The sequence below is a fragment of the Elephas maximus genome, chromosome 2 (genome assembly GCF_024166365.1).
Source record: "Elephas maximus indicus isolate mEleMax1 chromosome 2, mEleMax1 primary haplotype, whole genome shotgun sequence".
NCBI classification, from domain to species: Eukaryota; Metazoa; Chordata; class Mammalia; order Proboscidea; family Elephantidae; genus Elephas; species Elephas maximus.
In genome coordinates, this window is record NC_064820.1 from 227,655,819 (window position 1) to 227,681,085 (window position 25,267).

Below are 25,267 nucleotides of genomic sequence, written 5' to 3' on the forward strand. Positions count from 1 at the left end.
TTCGTACTAATACTGTTTAAACTCTTCCAAAAGACAGAGAAGGAAGGGATATTCCCTAATTCACTCTATGTGACAAACATAACCTTGATACCCACACCAGACAAAGCCACCACAAGGAAAAAAAAACTACAGGCCAATATTTCTTATGAAATAGATGCAAAAATCCTCAACAAAATATTAGCTAACAGAATTCAACAGCGTATTACAAGAGTCACACACCACGACTGTCTTAGGCTGGGTTCTCTAGAGAAGCAAAACGAGTAAAACATAGAAATATATAGAGAGATTTATATCAGGGAAATGGCTCATGTGACTGTACAGCCTAGAACATCCCCAGTCTGTGGGTCAGGCTAGAGGTTCCTCCTGATTCATGTAGCCTGGGGGCTGGTGAACCCAAGACTGGTAGATCAAACAGCAGGGCTCTTGCTCACAGGCTGCGAAGACTGACAGATCCCATGACTGGCAGGCAAGACAGCAGATCAGCTGCTAGCTCAAGTCCCAAGAATTGGAGGTCAGGCAAAAAAGGGCCAGCTGCAGGATCCAGAGAGAGCAAAAGCCCGTGAGCCTTGCCAGAGAGTCCACTTATATTGGTTGCAGACCACATCCCCAAGGAAACTCCCTTTCAACTCACTGGCTACTCACAGCAGATCCCATCACGGAGGTGATCACATTATATCAAATCTCATCATGGAAGTGATCACATCATCATATGACTGCCAAACTACATGAGAATCAAACCAAACCACTGAGAATCATGGCCCAGCCAAGTTGACATACAACCGTACTGGTGAATGCAGGAATGGTTCAAAATTAGAAAATCAATCAATATACACAAAACATCAAAAGAACAAAGGAAAAGAACCACGATTATCTGAATGGATGCAGAAAAAGCACTTGATAAAATCCAACATTCTTTCTTGATGAAAACCCTAAAGAAGGTTGGAGTAGATGGAAATTCCTCAATATGATTCAAGAGATATATGAAAAGCCAACAGCCAACATTATACTTAAGAAAGACTGAAAGCTTTCCCCTTGAAATTGGGAACAAGGGTGCCTGCTCTTACCAGGTCTATTCAATATTGTATTAGAAGTCCTAGTCAGACCAAAAAGACAAGGGGAAAAAAATAAAAGGTATCTAGATTGGAAAAGAAGAAGTAAAATTATCTCCATTTGTGGATAATATGATCCTATATATGGAAAATCCCAAAGGGTCCATGAGAAAATATCTAGAGTTCATAGAGGAATATGGCAAAGTTTCAGGGTACAAGGTCAATAAACAAAAATCAGCTGGGCTTCTGTACACCAGCAAAGAGAAATCTGAAAGGGAAATTAGGGAAACAATTCTATTTACAATAGTACCTAAGAGAATAAAATAGCTATGGATAAATCTAACCAGAGATGTAAAAGACTTAAACAATGAAAACTATAAAACACTGCCGAAAGGGATTAAAGAAGACTAAAATAAACGGAAAGACGTTCCATGTTCATGGATTGGAAGACTTAATATTGTTAAGATGTTAATACTACCCAAAGCAATCTATAGATTCAACATAATTCCAATCAAAATTCCAACAGCCGTCTTTACAGAAATAGAAAAAACAATCCTCAACTTTATATGGTAGGGCAAGAAGAGAAGAACAAGTAGGAAAATGCACACTTCCTGATTTTAAAATATACTATACAGCTACACAGCTATACAGCTACAGTAATCAAAACAGCCTGGTACTGGTATAACAACAGATACATAAAAAAAATGGAATAGAATTGAGAGTCCAGAAATATCTATGGTCAACTGATTTTTGACAAGGGTGCTAAATCCATTCACTGGGGAAGGAAGAGATTCTTCAATAAATGGTTCTGGGAAAATAGGATTTCCACATGCGGAAAATGAAATAGGATCCATGCCTCACACCATACACAAAAACAAATTCAAAATGGATTAAGAGTGTAAATGTGCAAACTAAAACCATGAAATTCTCAGAAGAACAAGCAGGGACAAGGTTGTCAGGCCTAACTTTTAGCAATGGATTATCTAATAACAAAAGCACAAACAGCAAAAAACAAAATGAATACAGTATAGATAGAGCATAAAAATTTAAAACTTCTGTTCATCAAAAGACTTTACCAAAAAAGTGAAAAAACAAGCTACCAACCGGAACAATATCTTTGGAAACCATATAGTCAACAAGAATCTAATAACCAAAATATATACAACACTTCGACAACTTAACAACAAAAAGACAAATACATCCAATCATAAAATGGACAAATGACTTGAATACACATTTCACCAAAGAGGACATTCAAATGGCCACCAAACACATGAAAAGATGCTCAGCGTCATTAGCCATCAGAAAGATGCAAATCAAAACCATAATGAGATACCAGTTCACTCCCAATAGGATGGCTAAGATTAAAAAAACAAAAAAAATAACAAATCTTGGTGAGGATGTGGGACACTGGAACCCTTATCCACTGCTAGTGGAAACACAAAATGGTACAGCCATTGTGGAAAACAGGCACCTCGAAAGACAGGCCTGGTGATCTGCTTCCGAGAGGTCACAGCCATGAAAACCCTATGGAACGCAGTGCTACCCTGCACATATGGGGCCACCATGATTCAGGATCAACTTGATGGCAACGAGCAACAACAACATGACTATTAGAACGTAGAAAATTAAACACAATGACCACATCAAGTATTGGCAAGAATACGCAGCAATTAGAACTCTAATATACTGTTGGTGGGAAATGTGAAAAGTACAACCACTTTGGAAATCAGTTTGGCAGTTTCATAAAAGTTAAACACACACCTACTGTATGATCTAGCCATTCTACTCCTAGGTATTTACCCAAGAAAAATGAAACGCATGTCCATGGAAAGACCTGAACATGAACATTCACAGCAGCTTTATTTATAATATCCAAAACCTGGAAGCAACTCAATTGTTCATCAACAGATGAATAAACAAACCAATTGAGGCCTATCCACATAATGACATACTGCTTAGTAATAAAAAGGAATGAACACTTGATACACACAACAGCATGGATGGATCGCAAAATAATTATGATGAGTGAAAGAAGCTAGGCAACAAAGTATACTAAATGTATGATTCCAATTTATATAAAGTTGTAGAAAATGAAAACTAACCTACAGTGCAGAAAGGAGGTCAGTGGCTGTCTGGGAATGGGCGAGCAGAGGGGGAGGATGGAGCGAGCACAAAGGGGCATGAGGGAGCCTTGGGAGTGATGGGTATGTTCACTCTTGATTGTGGTGATGGTTTCACAGGTTCATATTTATGTAAAACGTATCAAATTGCTCACTTTAAATACGTGCAGCATATTGTACATCAATTATACTGCAACAAAGCTGTTTAAAAAAAAAGGAATTCACCACCAAGTGGGAAAGAAGCTCAAAAACAGAGACTAAGCGGAATTATGCAAAATAAGGAAAGTCATACTTTTTTGCATATTTGAGTGAGATACAAGACAGTGTCAAAAAAAATGATAACCGATCGGTGGGCTGGACAATGGGATGAAGAGGGATGCTGGTGAGGAGTGAGCTTCTTGGATCAGGTGGACATTTGAGACTATGTTAGCATCTCCTGCCTGGAGGGGAGATGAGAGGGTAAAGGGGGTTGGAAGCTGGTGAAATGGACACAAAAAGAGAGAGTGGAGGGAGGGAGCAGGCTGTCTCATTAGGAGGAGAGCAACTGGAAGTATGTAGCAAGGTGTATGTAAGTTTTTGTGTTAGAGGCTGACTTGATTTGTAAACTTTCACTTAAAGCACAATAAAAATTAAAAAAAATGATAACCAACTGGGACAAAGGTCTGGGTTAAACTGGTGGTAAGGGTGCGGTGATGGTAATTTTATGTCTATTTGGCCAGGCTACAGTGCCCAGCTGTTTAGTAAAACCCTAGTCTAGCTGCTGTAGTCACGTGATTAAATCAGCTGGCCTCAAGTAAAGCAGGCTGCCTTTCACACTGTGAGTGGGCCTCACCTGATCACCTGAAGGCTTCAGGAGCAATGGACGCTTTGCCAGAGCTCCTGCTCCCTTGACTCCTCCCAACGCCCGACCTCTGGATTTTGGGACACAAGCCTGCAGGAGTCTCCAGCCTGTTGCCTCAACTATGGACTTTAAACATGCCAGCCCCCACAACTCTGTTTGAGTCAATTCCTTGAAGTCAATCAATCTGTGTGTGTCTCACTGGTTCTTTCTCTAGAGAACCCTACGACAGGTGAGAAGGAAAAGCAGCACTGTATTGCAGTTTTTATTTCAAAGAAAATAAATACACACATAGACATTATGTATGTGTGTGTATATATATATACACATATATGTTGCAGTACCGATCAGATTTCTTTTTACCCAAAATCTTCAACAATGGGACTTCTCCTTTGCCTGATATATGCAAAGCCACACACACCACACATAGTACTACATTGTTTACAGCGAAAGGGACAAGCCAAGGCCATTATCATCTGTTTTATAAAATAACTTTTCTTTGTGTCATAGAATCACTGTAAATCATTACCAAATTGAAAGCGATACTCCAGAAACAGAACTAGAAATAACTTCTACCATACCACTTAGTTTTCTATAACTTATGGCCACTTTTTAAAAGAAATTACAAAATATTGGGATAATCAGCCCTAACGTCTACTACTTTAACATTCAGTCTAGCTCCGAAGTAGCAGGCATATAAGCTGTACGTGGAGCTGGACACATAAACCCCACTCACCACCGAGGAGCCACCACAGCAAAGGGATGAATCCTGGGCTCTCGCTAATGTACTTTAGGCCTTTCAGATTGATGCTCACATTGTACAAGGACATCAGCATTAGCCTGAAATGTAAAAGGAGATGGTGTTGAAATTTTGGCCCATCCACATTATATTTCAATTTAAATACATCTCATAGTTTATAGAACCTCAACATAGTTAGGAGTTCGCTTACATTTCAGATGCCCAACTTCTACAATCTGGGTAACAGGTATAACATAAGATATATGAAGTTCTATCTGTCTGTATGAGGCTACAGGAAAATGGAAAGCTTTAGCATTAATATTGCATACAGGAGCCCTGGTGATGCAGTGGTTAAGAGGCTGGCTGCTAACTGAAAGGTTAGTGGTTCAAGCCTACCAGTGGCCCCACAGGAAAAGATGTGGCAGTCGGCTTCTGTGAAGATTTACAGCCTTGGAAACCCCATGGGGGGCAATTCTACTCACATAATACCACCTCTTATTGTTGTTCTTAGGTGCCATGAAGTTGGTTCCAACTCACCGACCCTAGTACAACAGAACGAAACACCACCCGGTCCTCTGCCATCCTCACAATCATTGCCATATTTGAGCCCATTGTCGCAGCTACCATATCAATTCATCTCTTTGAGGGTCTTCCTCTTTTTCATTGATCCTCTACTTTACCAACCATGATGTCTTTCTCCAGGGACTGGTCCCTCCTGATAACACGTCCAAAGTGAAGACACGCAAATGAAACGAGAGGTCCACGTGAAACTTCACAAATCGCATTTGTTGACCCCTCTTTTATTTCCATTTATATACTAGGAGTCTTCAATTCTTAAGTGTACTTTATTCTAAAAGTTCAACACAGCCATTTAAATTATAATCATATCTTTTTCTTAAAAGAATATTTTATATATATAACGTCTGGGTACCAGGTCAGGCCATCCACACCAGTTTGGATTCAGATCACAGGCCCTTGCATAAAGCCAGAAAAGAGTGAACTTAGAAACAAAATTTAAAAATCTTACCTGTCTCAAGCTTGGCATGAATTCACACTTTTTTATATGACCAGAAAGTCCACGAGCCAATAATTAACAAAAAGTAGACCTAGGATAGTAGCTCTCCAGCTGCCTAATTAAAGTGAACACAACCATTCTCTTAAAAGAAAGGAACCTCAACCTGGTCTTCAAAGAACTCCCACAAATACAGCACTAACAATGTGAGTTCACAATAAAAGTCACAGATACAGGAAAAAAGAAATTGTCAGCACAAAAACCAATGAAAAAGGCAGAACCAAAAGACTTTCAGATATTAGAATTACATCGACTGCAAAGCAGAAAAGGGATATGTTTAAAAAAGTACAAATTGGTAAAAAGGAAATTAAAAACGTGGCCAAGGAATTACTGAGTATTATAAATGACCAGGCAATTCACAAAAAACCTAACAGAACTTACAAAGATGAAAACTATAATAAGCAAAATGGAAAACTCAAGGGTAATTAGACACATCAGAAAGGAGAAATATTAAACAGAAAATAGAACTAGAAAAATGGACAAAAGGATGTGAAAGATAATGAATGAGACTTTTCCAGAAATGAGGAAATATAACCCCTGAGATTCAAGAAGCACACATACTAGGAAAAAAAAATCAAAATAAATACAAATCTACACACATTACAGTCAAACTGTGGAACACCAAAGATAAAAAGAAGACTTTATAAGCAGCTAGAGAGAAAAGACAGATTACTTACAAAGGAACAACAATTACTCTGAAAGCTGGGATCTCAGTAACAACAATGGAATCTAAAACACAGGAAAATTATATCTTTCAAGGATAGAGAGAAAATAATAGTAAACTCAGAATTTAACTCAGGAAACATGTTTTCAGCAAAGGAGATAAAGTAAAAATACTGTCAAAGAAAACCTCAGAGATTTTACCAAAACAAACCTGAACTAAAAATTTGAAAGATAAACTCCAGAAAAAAGGAAAATTATCTCAGAAGAAAGTTCTCAGATACAAGCAGAAATACTGAGTAAAAATAATGACATGAGTACAGATACGCAAACACTGATAGTAAAAGCAGTAATGAAAAATGTCTAAGGTATGTAATTAAAAAAAAAATCCTAAATAGCGTTAAGACACTGCCCACGAAAGCATGTAATCCAGGACATAGGTATTAAAGCATTCCCAGGTCTATCTATTTGTCATTCAAACAAACAACCAACAACAACAAAAAAGCAGTTACCATCAAGTTCACCCCAACTCATGGCAACCCCAAGAGGAAAATAAAGGCATTACTTTCAAGTGTTTTATGTACATGCTCTAAAAGGGGGTAATCACTGAAGAAAGAGCCCTGGTGGCACAGTGGTTAAGCATTTGGCTGCTTACAGTAAGGTCAGCAGTTCGAACCCATCAGCCGCTCCACAGGAGAAAGAAGTGGCAGTCTGCTTGCGTAAAAATCACAGCCTTGGAAAAGGGGCCAGCCTTTAAGCAACGGCGATGCAAGATGGCAATCACCATAAGCTCAGACAATTTATGAAAACTGGATATACAGCTTTAGAATACAGTGTGCACCTAAATACCCAGAAGCACCTCCTTTTGTAAAATTTATAACAAAAATGAATATGAATGGAGTTAATAGCTCTAATGGAGTGATGGACCCAAAAGCCCTATCAGCGCTAGCAAAATTGCAGGATTCATACAGTACCAAAGTTGTCCTGCAAGAGCTTTGGCGCCTAATGATGTCTAAACAAAGTATGAAACTCCCCTAACTGCCTGAAGGACAGTGTTACAGCAATTAATCAAAAAGAAAAGCCACAGCCCACCCCACCCCTCCACTCGATGTACGCAGTCTTCATTTTCTACAGTAGCAAATTTTCTAGACACATCCTGTAGACCTCAAAGTACTGGAAGGGAAGATCTCATTCAGAGGCGATTTATCTTAAGATATGGTAAATGAAAAAATTAAATTTTTTTTTTAATTTTAATGGTAAATGATGCTAATTTTTTTGCCCCCTTGAAATATACAAGTAGTGGTGTAACAAATCATCCTGTCAGGTGCAACCACTGTCCACGTAGCTGAACTCCTGGGACCAAGACATCATATTTAAATTGATTCCCATCATAACTGGCAAGGCAGATCTAACTCAACTGTGAAAAGGCACATCACACAATCACCTTGCTGCTGATTACACGGCCTGGGGTCTCTGCCTTCTCCCCTTTCCCTTCCCCCTGCCTTCATCCCTCTCTCCCTGCAATAGCCCTCCAGCTTGGGGTGGTTTGCTAGAATAGATGTGAAGGTTTCAGGTTGCAGCCTATGGGAACACTGCTGGGTGCGTGGGGTGCTTAAGTCTAAAAGGATGCCCCCCATTCCAAGCCATCGTCCTTCCCCGCTCTCCTCCACTGCTACCCTTGGCCAAAGCATAGACTGTAATCCCCTCCGCTCCCTTCTGAAATTGGCCTTTGGTGAGGAATTCAGGGCTTTCCCCCATCTTCTCTTCCCACACCTGATTGAAGGGTGCTGCTTTTTCCTTCCTCTTGCCAAAGTCCCTTACTGCACCGTTACCACCCCACACTGCCCGTGACACTTCCTTGCTTTGGCCAGGAGCCATCAGGTCAGGCTGGAAAGAGGCTCTGACCTCCCTCATTTTGTTTTGTAAGCACACTGATTTATTCTCTAGCAGCCTGGAAGTGAATATAGGGCTCTCAGCCCTGCCACCCTCTGCTGTCATCATCAGCTGATGCACTGTTTCACCTCAGGTTTTGATATGGTGACAAGAACAGTCACCAGGGACCTGCCAGCTCTCAAAGTCCTTGATGGTTAAACTTGAAGACCATACAAAGACACTTGTAAGCGCACATGACTGCTCTGAATGTTTTCTAGTCCTGTAATGCTTGGCTTCTAAAATCTGAAGAGGCTTTAAACAAACGAACAAAAAACAATAACAGCCTTGGAAGCCCCATGGGGCAGTTCTACTCTGTCCTATAGGTCTCTATGAGTCAGAATCAACTTGACGGCAACGGGTTTGGTTTTTCAATCATTGAAAGACAGAAATAGAGGTAAAACTTCCAAAACACTAGAAGAAAAAAATGAACTCCGAAGAGATCTTGGTGAATTCAAAAGAAAAATTTTAAACAACTCAGAAAAATCATGACAAATAGAAATAACAAAACATAATGAAAGACAGAAATCCTGGTATTTCATTAATCACAAATATTAATGGACTATTCCCATTAAATGGTAGGGGTTATAAACTGTCGCACATACTGTTTAAAAGAAACACACCCAAAATGAAAGTTCATAGAAAGGTTCATAGGAAGTAAAAGACAGACTAAGCACATACTAAGAAAAACAATGAGACAGCTATATAGCGAGATAATAAAATAAGGGAAATGGGATTCTGAGTGATAAAGGGGGTATATGTGATGATGAAAGGTTCGGTTCATCGGGAGGATATTATCCTCAGCTTACATGCACCTACTAACAGCCTCAAAAATATCTAAAGGCACAAACTGAACTACAAGAAGAAACTGACGAGGTCACAATAATGGGAGATTTTAACACAGCTCTTACAGTACTTGACAGAGTAAGCTGATTAAAAAAGGAATATAGACTATTTGAGCAAAAAAAATAACAAGTTTGGTCCTGCAACCAACTATTAGAGAATAAGCTTTTTGTGAAGTATACCTGGAATGCTAATAAAAATCTGACCTTGTACTATGCCATAAGCAAACTTCAGCAGTTAGTAAAGAATCAATATCGCAGAGTCTGTGTTCTGTGACCCACAATGCAATTAAGTTAAAAATCAATTTCAAAGTAGTTTTAAAATGCAAACATTTGAAAAATGTAAAACTATGCCTCTATTACAATAGGTCAAATAAGAAATTATGACGAACACTAGACAACATTCACAATTGAACAATCCTGAATGTGCTACATAAAACTTGTGAAATGCAGCTAGTAACATATACCAATATACACACACCAAACCAGTTGCTGAGTCAATTCTGACTCATGACGACCCCATGTATGCAGAGTAGAACTGTGCTCCACAGGGTTTTCATGGCTGTGACCTTTTGGAAGCAGACTGCCAGGCCTTTCTCCAAGGTGCCTCTGGGTAGGTTTGAATTGCCAACCTTTCAGTTAGTGCTTACCCGTTTGCACTACCCAGGTATGTGTGTTTATACACACATACATACACATGTGTGTACATATACGTGTGTGTATGTATATAGACATCAAGAGTGGTTTAAATGCTTATTTTAGAAAAAAAAGGTTAAAAATTAATGAGCTGAAGTAATGGCAGAATAACTTGCATTGGAATAACCCTCCCACAGATCATAATTATCAATTATGGACAAAAGAAAGAAAACTACTTATAGGTACCAGAAAGCGACTAAAAGCAGGCAGAAACTGGAGAGTGGCACCCCTTGAAAGAATGGGCCTGTGCTAGGTGAGACATGGGTTTGGGCAGTTTTCCGCCTCTGGGCAACCCTGGACCATACAGCATGGGGACTGGGGCTGTTAGAGTATCACTGGCTCATGATGTAAGAGGACAGAGCTCAGGGCTGCCATGGCGGCAAAAAGGGATGGGAAACCCAGACAGGAGGGTCCCAGAGCAGGGGAAGCACAGGAAAATGCACACGAGTACCTGCCAGGCCCTCGGCTGGCCTTGGAGCTCTGCAGCAGGAGGGCAGATGTGAGGAGCCCAGTGGCAGGGAGGGCAGGAAACCGAGGGCGAGGATACAAGCTGTGGCTGCTGAGCACCTCAGGGGAGACAGAGGTCAAGGGTGAGTCAGGCAAAACTCCCTACCTGCAAGGACAAACATCAATTCTCTTCAGAAAAAGGTAACAGAATTCAGAGTCTCTACAATGCATCTTCTGCACTGTCCAGTACAGGGACAAAAATTTAACTCACAGTGCAAGCCAAGATGCGGTCGGGCCTGAGGCAGACGGAAAAATCAGGGCTGCTGATCTAGCCCACACGGGGGTTCTAGGGAGATAAACTGTGGTACATGCATAGAGACATGCCCTGGGATAGTTTCATCATCGTTTTCTATTAAAATACCTGGCTCTCCCACTAAACTTGGTTTGTCAAAAGCAAGCTCTGTGGCTTACTTGTTTTTCTATCCTCACAGACCGATACAGTACCCAGGACACAACAGTATTCAGTATTTATATTTGAAAGTGGAGTCAACCCCCAGGGATTGAGAGCCTCAGCAGAGCAAAATAGGTACAGACAAAAGGCCTTCTTTCCCTCCCATTTCCGTGGGCATTGTCAAGTAGGAAGTCAGTGGCAATGACCGAGGCAGAGGGGACCAAGCCACGTCAGCACCCACAGAGCGGCAGTTCTCAATCGTCAAATGATCCTCCGCCTCCTAACAGGCTACAAAATGGGACAAAATTGCAAGGCTTCAATTTTTACACATTTCCAAAAGCTATTAACCAGTAACCCACTAAATGAGTTACTAAGAGCTACTTGAATGTAGTGTTCATAAGCAAATCAACACTTTAACTAGAATTTACCCAGGTCTCTATCTAATCCAGTGCACAAAAGAGAAAAATTGCTACTTCCAATCACAAACACACATAGGTAGAATTCCTACAGTCTTAAGACCAAAAAAAACTGTTGTCAGGTCAGTTCTGACTCATAGCGCCCCACAGAACAGAGTAGAACTGTCCCCATAGGGTTTCCAAGGAGCAGCTGGTGGCTTCAAACTGCCAACCTTTTGGTTAGCAGCCGTAGTTCTCGCTTTAGTCAGGGCACCATCAGTACTGTTCTGGCATGACATAGTTTTTTTGATTGCTGTTATTCTCATTTCTTAATTAAATGATTACTAGCAGTTCTACTCTGTCCTATAGGGTCACTGTGAGTTGGAATCTACTCAACAGCACACCACAACAGCACCACAAAAATAACTCTATCACATCTGTTTAGTTGGCTGCAGTTTGGTTCTCTTTTCACTGTGTGGTAATGCCTATTGTCATTGGCATTTCGGGACTATAGCTGTCCAAAAACTACATTTTCAGACATATATGCACTACCTTCTACGCTTTCTGTGCCATCAGGGCAGCGTAAAAGAAATACCCCAACTGCTCAGCTACAGCACAGGATTTCATTAATAACACAAAGTTCTTTTCCACTTCAAAGCAGGATTAAGCAGAATCGGCAGGCTTATGGCCGCAGCGTCCCAAGAGAAGCACAGTAACCCTGTTGTATTAACCCAAAATCTATGCCCCTGTAGCCTCGCTCTTCCAGAAGGGCTGGCAGCCTGGTTCACACCCTGACCCCGCTTCAGCCTTCCCAGGTCTGTCAGTACAGACTGGGAGTAAAACAAGCCACAAAGACTCCATCTACCTTCCCTACCCTGACCGAGCACTGACCAATGAGAAGCAGTCACACCTCACAAGGGTCTGGATTATGCACACAACTGTACATACTTTACTTTTTGTTGGGAAAAGGGAGCAGAGACAGAAGGACAAACATGACAAACAACTATAAAAGGAGGGACAGTCACGACACTATACAGATACTTAATTTCAGAGAGTGTGCTTATCAACGGGCTTTATCACTTCTTAATAAGAGGTGCACCACTGAAAACCTACTACAGCGTAGTTGGGTTTCTCTTTTTTTTTTTTTTTTTAATAACTTTTATTAAGCTTCAAGTGAACGTTTACAAATCCAATCAGTCTGTCACATATAAGTTTACATACGTCTCACTCCCTACTCCCACTTGCTCTCCCCCTATTGAGTCAGCCCTTTCAGTCTCTCCTTTCTTGACAATTTTGCCTGCTTCCCTCTCTCTCTATCCTCCCATCCCCCCGCCAGACAAGAGTTGCCAACACAATCTCAAGTGTCCACCTGATATAATTAGCTCACTCTTCATCAGCATCTCTCTCCCACCCGCTGACCAGTCCCTTTCATTTCTGATGAGTTGTCTTTGGGGATGGTTCCTGTCCTGTGTCAACAGAAGGTCTGGGGAGCATGGCCGCCGGGATTCCTCTGGTCTCAGTCAGACCATTAAGTTTGGTCTTTTTATGAGAATTTGGGGTCTGTATCCCACTGGTCTCCTGCTCCCTCAGGGGTCCTCTGCTGTGCTCCCTGTCAGGGCAGTCATCGATTGTGGCCGGGCACCATCTAGTTCTTCTGGTCTCAGGATGATGTAGGTCTCTGGTTCATGTGGCCCTTTCTGTCTCTTGGGCTCTTAGTTGTCCTGTGGCCTTGGTGTTCTTCATTTTCCTTTGCTCCAGGTGGGTTGAGACCAATTGCTGCATCTTAGATGGCCGCTTGTTAGCATTTAAGACCTCAGATGCCACATTTCAAAGTGGGATGCAGAATGATTTCATAATAGAATTATTTTGCCAATTGACTTAGAAGTCCCCTCAAACCATGTTCCCCAGACCCCCGCGCTTGCTCCGCTGACCTTTGAAGCATTCATTTTATCCCGGAAACTTCTTTGCTTTTGGTCCAGTCCATTTGAGCTGACCTTCCATGTATTGAGTGTTGTCTTTCCCTTCACCTAAAGCAGTTCTTATCTACTGATTAATCAATAAAAAACCCTCTCCCACCCTCCCTCCCTCCCCTCCTCGTAACCACAAAAGTATGTGTTCTTCTCGGGTTTACTATTTCTCAAGGTCTTATAATAGTGGTCTTATACAATATTTGTCCTTTTGCCTCTGACTAATTTCGCTCAGCATAATGCCTTCCAGGTTCCTCCATGTTATGAAATGTTTCAGAGATTCGTCACTGTTCTTTATCGATGCGTAGTATTCCATTGTGTGAATATACCACAATTTATTTACCCATTCATCCGTTGATGGACACCTTGGTTGCTTCCAACTTTTTGCTATTGTAAACAGAGCTGCAATAAACATGGGTGTGCATATATCTGTTTGTATGAAGGCTCTTGTATCTCTAGGGTACATTCCTAGGAGTGGGATTTCTGGGTTGTATGGTAGTTCTATTTCTAACTGTTTAAGATAACGCCAGATAGATTTCCAAAGTGGTTGTACCATTTTACATTCCCACCAGCAGTGTATGAGAGTTCCAATCTCTCCGCACCCTCTCCAACATTTATTACTTTGTGTTTTTTGGATTAATGCCAGCCTTGCTGGTGTGAGATGGAATCTCATCGTAGTTTTAACTTGCATTTCTCTAATGGCTAATGATCGAGAGCATTTTCTCATGTATCTGTTGGCTGCCTGAATATCTTCTTTAGTGAAATGTGTGTTCATATCCTTTGCCCACTTCTTGATTGGGTTGTTTGTCTTTTTCTGGTTGAGTTTTGACAGAATCATGTAGATTTTAGAGATCAGGCGCTGGTCGGAGATGTCATAGCTGAAAATTCTTTCCCAATCTGTAGGTGGTCTTTTTACTCTTTTGGAGAAGTCTTTAGATGAGCATAGGTGTTTGATTTTTAGGAGCTCCCAGTTATCGGGTTTCTCTTCATCATTTTTGGTAATGTTTTGTATTCTGTTTATACCTTGTATTAGGGCTCCGAGGGTTGTCCCAATTTTTTCTTCCATGATCTTTATCGTTTTAGTCTTTATGTTTAGGTCTTTGATCCACTTGGAGTTAGTTTTTGTGCATGGTGTGAGGTATGGGTCCTGTTTCATTTTTTTGCAAATGGATATCCAGTTATGCCAGCACCATTTGTTAAAAAGGCTATCTTTTCCCCAGTTAATTGACACTGGTCCTTTGTCAAATATCAGCTGCTCATACGTGGATGGATCTATGTCTGGGTTCTCAATTCTGTTCCATTGGTCTATGTGTCTGTTGTTGTACCAATACCAGGCTGTTTTGACTACTGTGGCTATATGATAGGTTCTGAAGTCAGGTAAGGTGAGGCCTCCCACTTTCTTCTTCTTTTTCAGTAGTGCTTTGCTTATCCAGGGCTTCTTTCCCTTCCATATGAAATTGGTTATTTGTTTCTCTATCCCCTTAAAATATGACATTGGAATTGGGATCAAAAGTGCGTTAAATGTATAGATGGCTTTAGGTAGAATAGACATTTTTACTATGTTAAGTCTTCCTATCCATGAGCAGGGTATGTTTTTCCACTTAAGCACGTCCTTTTGAATTTCTTGTAGTAGAGCTTTGTAGTTTTCTTTGTATAGGTCTTTTACATCTTTGGTAAGATTTATTCCTAAGTATCTTATCTTCTTGGGGGCTACTGTGAATGGTATTGATTTGGTGATTTCCTCTTCGGTGTTCTTTTTGTTGATGTAGAGGAATCCAAGTGATTTTTTTATGTTTATTTTATAACCTGAGACTCTGCCAAACTCTTCTATTAGTTTCAGTAGTTTTCTGCAGGATTCCTTAGGGTTTTCTGTGTGTATAATCATGTCATCTGCAAATAGTGATAACTTTACTTCTTCCTTGCCAATCCGGATACCGTTTATTTCTTTGTCTAGCCTAATTGCCCTGGCTAAGACTTCCAACACGATGTTGAATAAGAGCGGTGATAAAGGGCATCCTTGTCTGGTTCCCGTTCTCAAGGGAAATGCTTTCAGGTTCTCTCCATTTAGAGTGATATTGGCTGTTGGCTTTGCATAGATGCCCTTTATTATGTTGAGGAATTTTCCTTCAATTCCTATTTTGGCAAGAGTTTTTATCATGAATGGGTGTTGGACTTTGTCAAATGCCTTTTCTGCATCAATTGATAAGATCATGTGGTTTTTGTCTTTTGTTTTATTTATGTGATGGATTACATTAATGGTTTTTCTGATATTAAACCAGCCTTGCATACCTGGTATAAATCCCACTTGATCAGGGTGAATTATTTTTTTGATGTGTTGTTGGATTCTATTGGCTAGAATTTTGTTGAGGATTTTTGCATCAATGTTCATGAGGGATATAGGTCTATAATTTTCTTTTTTTGTAATGTCTTTACCTGGTTTTGGTATCAGGGAGATGGTGGCTTCATAGAATGAGTTGGGTAGTATTCCGTCATTTTCTATGCTTTGGAATACCTTTAGTAGTAGTGGTGTTAACTCTTCTCTGAAAGTTTGGTAGAACTCTGCAGTGAAGCCGTCCGGGCCAGGGCTTTTTTTTGTTGGGAGTTTTTTGATTACCGTTTCAATCTCTTTTTTTGTTATGGGTCTATTTAGTTGTTCTACTTCTGAATGTGTTAGTTTAGGTAGGTAGTGTTTTTCCAGGAATTCATCCATTTCTTCTAGGTTTTCAAATTTGTTAGAGTACAATTTTTCATAATAATCTGAAATGATTCTTTTAATTTCATGTGGTCTTTCTCATTTCTTATTCGGGTTATTTGTTTCCTTTCCTGTATTTCTTTAGTCAGTCTAGCCAATGGTTTATCAATTTTGTTAATTTTTTCAAAGAGCCAGCTTTTGGCTTTGTTAATTCTTTCAATTGTTTTTCTCTTCTCTAATTCATTTAGTTCAGCTCTAATTTTTATTATTTGTTTTCTTCTGGTGCCTGATGGATTCTTTTGTTGCTCACTTTCTATTTGTTCAAGTTGTAGGGACAGTTCTCTGATTTTGGCTCTTTCTTCTTTTTGTATGTGTGCATTTATTGATATAAATTGGCCTCTGAGCACTGCTTTTGCTGTGTCCCAGAGGTTTTGATAGGAAGTATTTTCATTCTCGTTGCTTTCTATGAATTTCCTTATTCCCTCCTTGATGTCTTCTATAACCCAGTCTTTTTTCAGGAGGGTATTGTTCAGTTTCCAAGTATTTGATTTCTTTTCCCTAGTTTTTCTGTTATTGATCTCTAGTTTTATTGCCTTGTGGTCTGAGAAGATGCTTTGTAATATTTCGATGTTTTGGACTCTGCAAAGGTTTGTTTTATGACCTAATATGTGGTCTATTCTAGAGAATGTTCCATGTGCGCTAGAAAAAAAAGTATACTTTGCAGCAGTTGGGTGGAGAGTTCTGTATAAGTCAATGAGGTCAAGTTGGTTGATTGTTGTAATTAGATCTTCCGTGTCTCTGTTGAGCTTCTTACTAGATGTCCTGTCCTTCTCCGAAAGTGGGGTGTTGAAGTCTCCTACTATAATTGTGGAGGTATCTATCTCGCTTTTCAATTCTGTTAAAATTTGATTTATGTATCTTGCAGCCCTGTCATTGGGTGCATAAATATTTAATATGGTTATGTCTTCCTGATCAATTGTCCCTTTTATCATTATATAGTGTCCTTCTTTATCCTTTGTGGTGGATTTAAGTCTAAAGTCTATTTTGTCAGAAATTAATATTGCTACTCCTCTTCTTTTTTGCTTATTGTTTGCTTGATATACTTTTTTCCATCCTTTGAGTTTTAGTTTGTTTGTGTCTCTAAGTCTAAGGTGTGTCTCTTGTAGGCAGCACATAGATGGATCGTGTTTCTTTATCCAGTCCGTGACTCTCTGTCTCTTTATTGGTGCATTTAGTCCATTTACATTCAGGGTAATTATAGATAAATAAGTTTTTAGTGCTGTCATTTTGATGCCTTTTTATGTGTGTTGTTGACAATTTCATTTTTCCACATACTTTTTTGTGCTGAGGCGTTTTTCTTAGTACATTGTGAGATCCTCATTTTCATAGTGCTTGACTTTATGTTAGTTGAGTCGTTACGTTTTTCTTGGTTTTTATCTTGAGTTATAGAGTTGTTATACCTTTTTGTGGTTACCTTATTATTTACCCCTATTTTTCTAAGTAAAAACCTAACTTGTATTGTCCTATATCGCCTTGTATCACTCTCCATATGGCAGTTCAATGCCTCCTGTATTTAGTCCCTCTTTTTGATTATTGTGATCTTTTACCTATTGACTTCCATGATTCCCTGTTATGTGTATTTTTTTTTTTAATTAATCTTAATTTGTTTGTTTTTGTGATTTCCCTATTTGAGTTGATATCAGGACGTTCTGTTTTGTGACCTTGTGTTGTGCTGATATCTGATATTATTGGTTCTCTGACCAAACAATATCCTTTAGTATTTCTTGTAGCTTTGGTTTGGTTTTTGCAAATTCTCTAAACTTGTGTTTGTCTGTAAATATCTTAATTTCGCCTTCATATTTCAGAGAGAGTTTTGCTGGATATATGATCCTTGGCTGGCAGTTTTTCTCCTTCAGTGTTCTGTATATGTCGTCCCATTCCCTTCTTGCCTGCATGGTTTCTACTGAGTAGTCTGAACTTATTCTTATTGATTCTCCCTTGAAGGAAACCTTTCTTTTCTCCCTGGCTGCTTTTAAAATTTTCTGTTTATCTTTGGTTTTGGCGAGTTTGATGATAATATGTCTTGGTGTTTTTCTTTTTGGATCAATCTTAAATGGGGTTCGATGAGCATCTTGGATAGATATCCTTTCGTCTTTCATGATGTCAGGGAAGTTTTCTGTCAGGAGTTCTTCAACTATTTTCTCTGTGTTTTCTGTCCCCCTTCCCTGTTCTGGGACTCCAATCACCCGCAGGTTATCCTTCTTGATAGAATCCCACATAATTCTTAGGGTTTCTTCATTTTTTTTAATTCTTTTATCTGATTTTTTTCCAGCTATGTTGGTGTTGATTCCCTGGTCCTCCAGATGTCCCAGTCTGCATTCTAATTGCTCGAGTCTGCTCCTCTGACTTCCTAGTGCGTTGTCTAATTCTGTTATTTTATTGTTAATCTTTTGGATTTCTACATGTTGTCTCTCTATGGATTCTTGCAACTTATTAATTTTTCCAGTATGTTCTTGAATAATCTTTTTGAGTTCTTCAACAGTTTTATCAGTGTGTTCCTTGGCTTTTTCTGCAGTTATCCTAATTTCATTTGTGATATCATTAAGCATTCTGTAAATTAGTTTTTTATATTCTGTATCTGATAATCCCAAGATTGTATCTTCATTTGGGAAAGACTTTGATTCTTTTGTTTGGGGGGTTGGAGAAGCTGTCATGGTCTGCTTCTTTAAGTGGTTTGATATGGATTGTTGTCTCCGAGCCATCACTGGGAAACTAGTTTTTCCAGAAAATCCGCTAAAAAAAAAATGCAGTCAGATCCCTATCAGAGTTCTCCCTCTGGCTCAGGCTATTCAGATGTTAATGAAGCCGCCTGGGGAGGGTGGGGGAGGGAACAGAGAGATAGGAGAGTAGCACCTCAGAATATAGCCAGAGTTGCTTGCCTTGCTTGGAATGACTATTATATCTGAGATTCCCGCGGGCGCATCGCCTATGTGTGCTGGCTGTGTGGAGATTGCCCCCCGGGGGTCTGGCCCGCTGGAGTCACGGTCAGATCCTCCGCTTCCAGCCCCATGCCCAGCGTCAAGGCTCCCCTACTGGGACGGTGCGCTCTCGACTCCAAAATCAGTCGCTGCCTCCCGGGGACTTCTCGTCCCTCCAGCCGCGTGGCTGTTCCGCCTCCGAGAACCAGTTGGGCCTCCTCCCGGGGTTAGTTCAGATGGGTGGAGTAGCTCCCCGTGCTTGTGCCGTGACCGAGTGTCCCGGCTGGGACGCTGTTCTCCCCGCTCCAATACCAGTCGCTGCCTCCCGGGGACTTCTCCTACCGGCTGAGTCCCACGCCGCCCACGCGACCCGGCTGGTCCCCTTCCCAGGGTTAGTTCAGGGGGGTGGAGCAACTCTCCGTGTTTATGCCGTACCTGCGTCCAGTCCAAATCCCTGCGGGATGGTTCCCCGGCTCGGACGCTGCTCTTTCTGCTCCAAGACCAGTCACTGCCTCCCGGGGACTTCTCCTACCAGCTGCGTCCCACGCCGCCCGTGGAACCGGCTGGTCCCCCTCCCGGGGTTAGTTCAGGGGGGTGGAGCAGCTCTCTGTGCTTGTGCCGTACCTGACTGGTACGCTGGCTTCAGGCTCTGGAAACAATCGCTGCTTCCCCGTATTAGTTCGTTCTCCGTCTCTAAATCTGTGTTTGTTGTTCAGGGTTCGTAGATTGTTATGTATGTGATCGATTCACTTGTTTTTCCTTGTCTTTGTTGTAAGAGGGATCTGAGGTAGCGTCTGCCTAGTCCGCCATCTTGGCTCCACTGGGTTTCTCTTTATATGTGGCCTTTCTAGCCTTGGGTTTATAATTCTGCCAAAAATGATTGGCTGGGACACAATGTTACAAGCAACTGGTTAGTCTACTATTCAAATACAATATGTAAAACCACCCCACAGGATTAAATGACCTTTTGGGAATTAGTCGATTACTACATAAATTAAGTGATTATGGCCTACCAAGGAGACTGGTTAGTTCGTGGTCTGGTGGGAGGACCATGACTTGAAACAGACAAGAAGTAGGACATAAGAGCCAACTGCACAGAGTCTTGTGGGACTTAATTACCATCAAGAAGAGTCTGGAGCAGAGCGCATCCTTGGGACCTGGGGTCCCTGTGCTGAGAACCTCCTAGACACAAGAGAAAGAGAGCTGTAACACTGGAGACAGAGCAAGACAGCAAGACAAGGCAGCAACCACAGCAGAGGCCAGTGGCAGAGAAATGGTGGCAGCAGTACGAGCAGTGCTAAGCAGAGGACTGGTGCAGGGCGGCTGCAGTGGGCTTGCTGACCCATGGAGTGAGAGACAGCTGACTGTCTTTAGGCAGAAGGGTCGCTGGTGGAATGGGGTGCTTCTGGGCACTTGTCACTCTGCCAGCAGGTATGGCCAAGAATAAGCTGTGATACAGGGGACATCTAAGTCAATTGGCACAATAAATTCTTTTAAGAAAACATTCTGCATCCCACTTTGAAGTGTGGCATCTGGGGTCTTAAACGCAAACAAGCGGCCATCTAAGATGCATCAATTGGTCTCAACCCAATTATGAGCCCAAGAGACAGAAAGTGCCATATGAACTAGAGACTTACATCATCCTGAGACCAGAAGAACTAGATGGTGCCGGCCACAACCAATGACTGCCCTGACAGGGAGCACAACAGAGAACCTCTGAGGGAGCAGGGGAACAGTGGGATGCAGACCCCAAATTCTCATAAAAAGACCAGACTTAATGGTCTGAGACTAGAAGAATCCTGGCGGTCATGGTCCCCAAACCTTCTGTTGGCCCAGGATAGGGACCATTCCCGAAGACAACTCATCGGACATGGAATGGACTGGACAATGGGTTGGAGAGAGATGCTGATGAGGAGTGAGCTGCTTCTATCAGGTGGACACTTGAGACTGTTGGCATCTCCGGTCTGGAAGGGAGATGGGAGGGTAGAAAGGGTTAGAAACTGGCAAAACGGTCACGAAAGGAGACTGGAAGGAGGGAACGGGCTGACTCATTAGGGGGAGAGTAAATGGGAGTATATAGTAAGGTGTATATAAGTTTATATGTGAGAGACTGACTTGATTTGTAAACTTTCACTTAAAGCACAATAAAAATTATTTTTAAAAAAAAGAATAAGCTGTGAGCTCTCTTGGCGGAAACTGTCCTGACTGAAGAACTATCCTGTCCCCTCAGTTGTATCCTGATACTTCCAAGTTGATCCTGATCCTGAGTTGTAGCCTGTTACTTGCCTAGCAAATCACTTAATCATGAGTATACTCTGGGAGTTCTGTGTGGCCACTGCAACGAGTTACTGAGCCCAGCAGAGAAGTACACCGTGCTGGGGGGATGGATGGTGTCAGAAACAGTGAGAAAGTTGGCGAGTGGAAGTGTATCTGACCCGTACCTCACAGGGATCAGCTTTGTTTTGATGATCCTGATCCTCATCCCTCCTCTTAGAGTCAGGCGACCCCCAGTGCTGGTAGGTCACGGTGCACACACGTTTTAGTTTACTGGTTAAGGGCTAGAACCCTGAAGTCAGAGTTCAGTTCAAATCCCAGCTTTGTGCCTCCAAGCAATACTTAACACTTCCTAACTTTCAGTTATATTTCCCAAACACATGTTGTTGCAAAGATTAAACAAACTGCAAAGATTAAAATAAGTAAATTCATTCATCTATAGTATGGTGGGCACTATGCTAGGCTCTGGGCACAGAATGAGAAACAGAGATATTTGTGCCATTCCAGAATTTAAAGTCTAGTAAGTTTAAAACAATGCCAGCCAGAAATTAAGTATGCAAAGAATGAAAGTTATTGTTACTACTAACTGAATCCTCACAAGGATAAAAAGAAAAGCAGGTGAAACCACTTTACCTGTACCCGCTGCTGCTGAGTCAATTCCGACTCATAGTGACCCCATAGGACAGAGTAGAACTGCCCCACAGGGTTTCTAAGGAGCACCTGGTGAATCTGAACCACCAACCTTTTGGTTAGCAGCCAAACTCTTAACCACTGGGCACCAGGGTTTCCAAAACCACTTTAGAAAGGTTTCTTGGTTTTTTTTAAAGTTAAACCTACAGTGAGGATTGAGCTTCTTGGCTCAAGTAGACACGTGAGACTATGTGGGCAGCTCCCGTCTGGAGGGGAGATGAGACGGCAGAGGTGGACAGGAGCTGGCTGAATGGACACGGGGAATATAGGGTGGAGAGAAGGAATGTGGTGTCTCATTAGGGGGAGAGCAACTAGGAGTACATAGGAAGGTGTATATAAATTTTTGTATGAGAAACTGACTTGATCTGTAAACTTTCACTTAAAGTACAATAAAAATTAAAAAAAAAAATTAAACCTACAGAACAATACAAAGAAGTCTTCTCTTGCCACTTCTAATCAACACTGGATGGAGGTTCTGGCCAGGCTTTGACCCACGTGTGACCAGATATGCAGAACAGTGCAACAGGTGCAGACATTTAAAACTCCAAGAGAAAACTACTCATTCTGGCCAGAGGACCAGAAAAAGAGGCCCCTATAAGTGGAAGAATATTGAATATACCATGGACTTCCAAAAGAACAAACAAATTTGTCTTGGAAGAAGTCCAACCAGAACGCTCCTTAGAAGCAAGGAAGGCGAGACCGTCTTCCACACTTTGGACGTGTTGTTAGGAGGGATCAGCCCCTGGAGAAGGACATCATACTTGGTAAAGCAAAGGGTCAGCAAAAAAGAAGACAACCCTTAACGAGACGCATTGACACAGTGGCTGCAACAATGGGCTCAAGCATAACAATCACAAGATGGCACAGGACCGTGCAGTGTTTCGTTCTGTTATGTAGATGGTCGCTATGAGCCAGAACCAACTCGATGGCACCCAACAACAATGTAAGTAGAAGAGTACAGTAGAATACAGGTTTTCTGTTCCTTTTATTTTGCTGTTCCTCCCCTAGCCCTGACTTGAGGGTGGCTCAAGTTGAGGCGCTGCACTGCTGCCACAGGAAAGACAGCAAGCAGTGTGCACCTAAGACCCAAGAAAAACTCTTCTCTCCAGGCAGAGGAATAAGGAAAGGGGCCCTGAGGTCCAAGGAATGCTATTTTTCTCTCTCCTTTCTCAGGCCACTTTGCCCTGAGGTGCCCAGTCGTGAGAAAGTGCATGAGAGCACAGGATGCTGAAAGTCTGGGAGAAGCCCAACTGTCGGAGCAGAGCAACAGGGCAAGGGCCTTCTGAGAGCCACAGAGTGTGGGGGAAATCCCAGAGAGAAGAGAGCTAGAGTGGAGGTCTGATTTTGCAGATGAACTGACTGTGCCCTGAGCCGCAGGAGGACAGAACAGAACCAAAGCAGCATGACAAAGGCTTGGAGAACTGAACTGCAGTATAAATTACAGCCCACATCCCAGACCAACCCCAGAGTGGTACATGTGAGGGGAAAGCCCAAAACACCACAGCAAAGGCTTTGAAAACTAAACTGACATTAGAACCACCACCTAGAAAAAAATAAGAAAGAGCTCGCAATCTGAATCTAACCAGGGTTTCCAAGGAGCAGCTGCTGGATTCGAATTGCGAGCCTTTAGGTTCACAGCTGAGCTCTTAACCACTACCCGACCAGGGCTCCGTTCATTAATCATTAAGGAAAGGTAAATTAAAGCCACAATGAGACACCACTACACACCTGTTAGAACTAAAAATAAAAAATAAACCTGGCAAAAGTGAAGTGCTGGAGAGAATAAGGAGATACTGAAACTCTCTTACATTGCTGATAGGGATGAAAAACCATTTGGCGGTTTCTCACGAAGGTTTTAAACATACCCACCGTTAAGACCCGGTAATCGCATTTCTACATACTCACCCATAAGGAGTGAAAATTGATGTCCTCACAGAAACCTATCCACAAATATTTATGACAGCTTTATCCACAATCATCAAGCACTGGACAGTCTGCCATCATGGCGCTGGAGGAGCCTCACACCAACCACTGCGTGACCAGTGCCAGCTGATGCTGCACTTGGACACGGGTTGTAGGTGGCAGCTTCCAGCTCTCTTTGTAATGTCGGTGATTACTGAAGCCTCTGCAGACGTAATGCACCCTCGATGGCTGCACCATCCTTTAGGGCAGGAGTCCAGAAACCACTGCCTGCAAGTCAAACTGGGCTAGCTGTCTGTTTTTGTAAAAAGTTTTATTGGAACACAGCCACACTTATTCATTTATGTCTTGTCTACATCTGCTTTCACGCTACAAGAGCAGGGCTGAGTCACTACAGCAGAGGCCAGGTGGCCCAAAAAGCCTAAAATATTTTCTATCTGATACTTTCCAGAAAAAGTTTGCTGAAACCTGCCTTCAAGGCCCAATCTTCCTAGATCTTAAAAGGTAAAGACAACATCTGGATGATCACTCTAAGACGGGGCAAACTTCAGAAAACACGTTCACTTGAAATCCTTCACTGACTGCCATTCAACTTTAAAGTGGTAAAAAAAAAAAAAAAAAGACTCACAAATTGACAAAAGAGTCTTGAAATTTCATATTTGGTTAAAATCAGACATTCTTGATAAGAAGCTAAAATGGAACAACTATAACTGTGTAAACCACGGTGCCACCTGAGAACGCATGTCATTACCCCCAACTTCATCTTACAAAAGACCAAAGCTACTTCTTCAAGGTCACAGGAGGAGTTAGCAAACAACAAGCTCCAAAGTATTTTCTCCAACATAACACTTCTATTCCAAGCATTTTTTAAACAATGTATCAAATTTCTAACTTTCAGGTCAAAAGAGACTACCCATTCAATTCACTCTTCTAGAATTGAGATATTAAAAGTAAATATCATTTCCAAACTACTGTACTAGGAGTGAAGCCCTGGTGGTCTAGTGGTTAAGAGCTACAGCTGCTAAACTAAAGGTTGGCAGTTCGAATCCACCAGCTGCTCCCTGGGAACCCTATGGGGCAGTTCCTACTCTGTCCTATATAGTCGCTGTGAGTTGAATTGGCTCAAGAGCAACGGGTTTGGTTTGGTTTGGTTTGGTACTAGGAGTCAGGTTTTTTATTCCAAAGACAAAAAAAGGTAAGCAAATTCTGTTTCCTACTACAAACCTAAGCAGAAAATCCACTGTAAATGGGACTAATGGGCTCTAAAAGAGCAACTTCTCCATCTCTGCAGACTTGATAATTTCAGATACATCTGACATTTATAATAAAAGGACTGAAAGCAAAGTTAAAATAAAGGTATTAACAAATGTGAAAGGCTAGAGAGCGACACAGTTAACTCACCATCCACAAAAAGGAAGCTTTCTTTACCTCAATGCACAAGGCTTGAGGGATGAACACATTCTCCAGTGAACAGTAAGAAAGCTCCTCTCAACAGTCTGACGTAC

The 25,267-nt window shown here is 41.5% G+C and overlaps 1 protein-coding gene and 1 pseudogene across 2 annotated transcripts in view; one reads left to right on the forward strand and one right to left on the reverse strand.

The window, feature by feature from the left end:
* The window catches only part of HSF2BP (heat shock transcription factor 2 binding protein), a 188,135-nt gene that overhangs the window by 82,494 nt on the left and 80,374 nt on the right, over nucleotides 1–25,267 (reverse strand). The window contains exon 8 of one of the 2 annotated variants that reach the window (XM_049874974.1): nucleotides 4,747–4,850. The exons of the other annotated variant lie outside the window; for it this stretch is intronic. Coding sequence (XP_049730931.1) covers nucleotides 4,747–4,850 — 104 coding nt within the window. The remainder of the gene's footprint in view (nucleotides 1–4,746; nucleotides 4,851–25,267) is intronic. 2 annotated transcript variants of the gene reach the window in all.
* On the forward strand, nucleotides 6,841–7,549 carry LOC126061594 (ubiquitin-conjugating enzyme E2 variant 1-like; annotated as a pseudogene).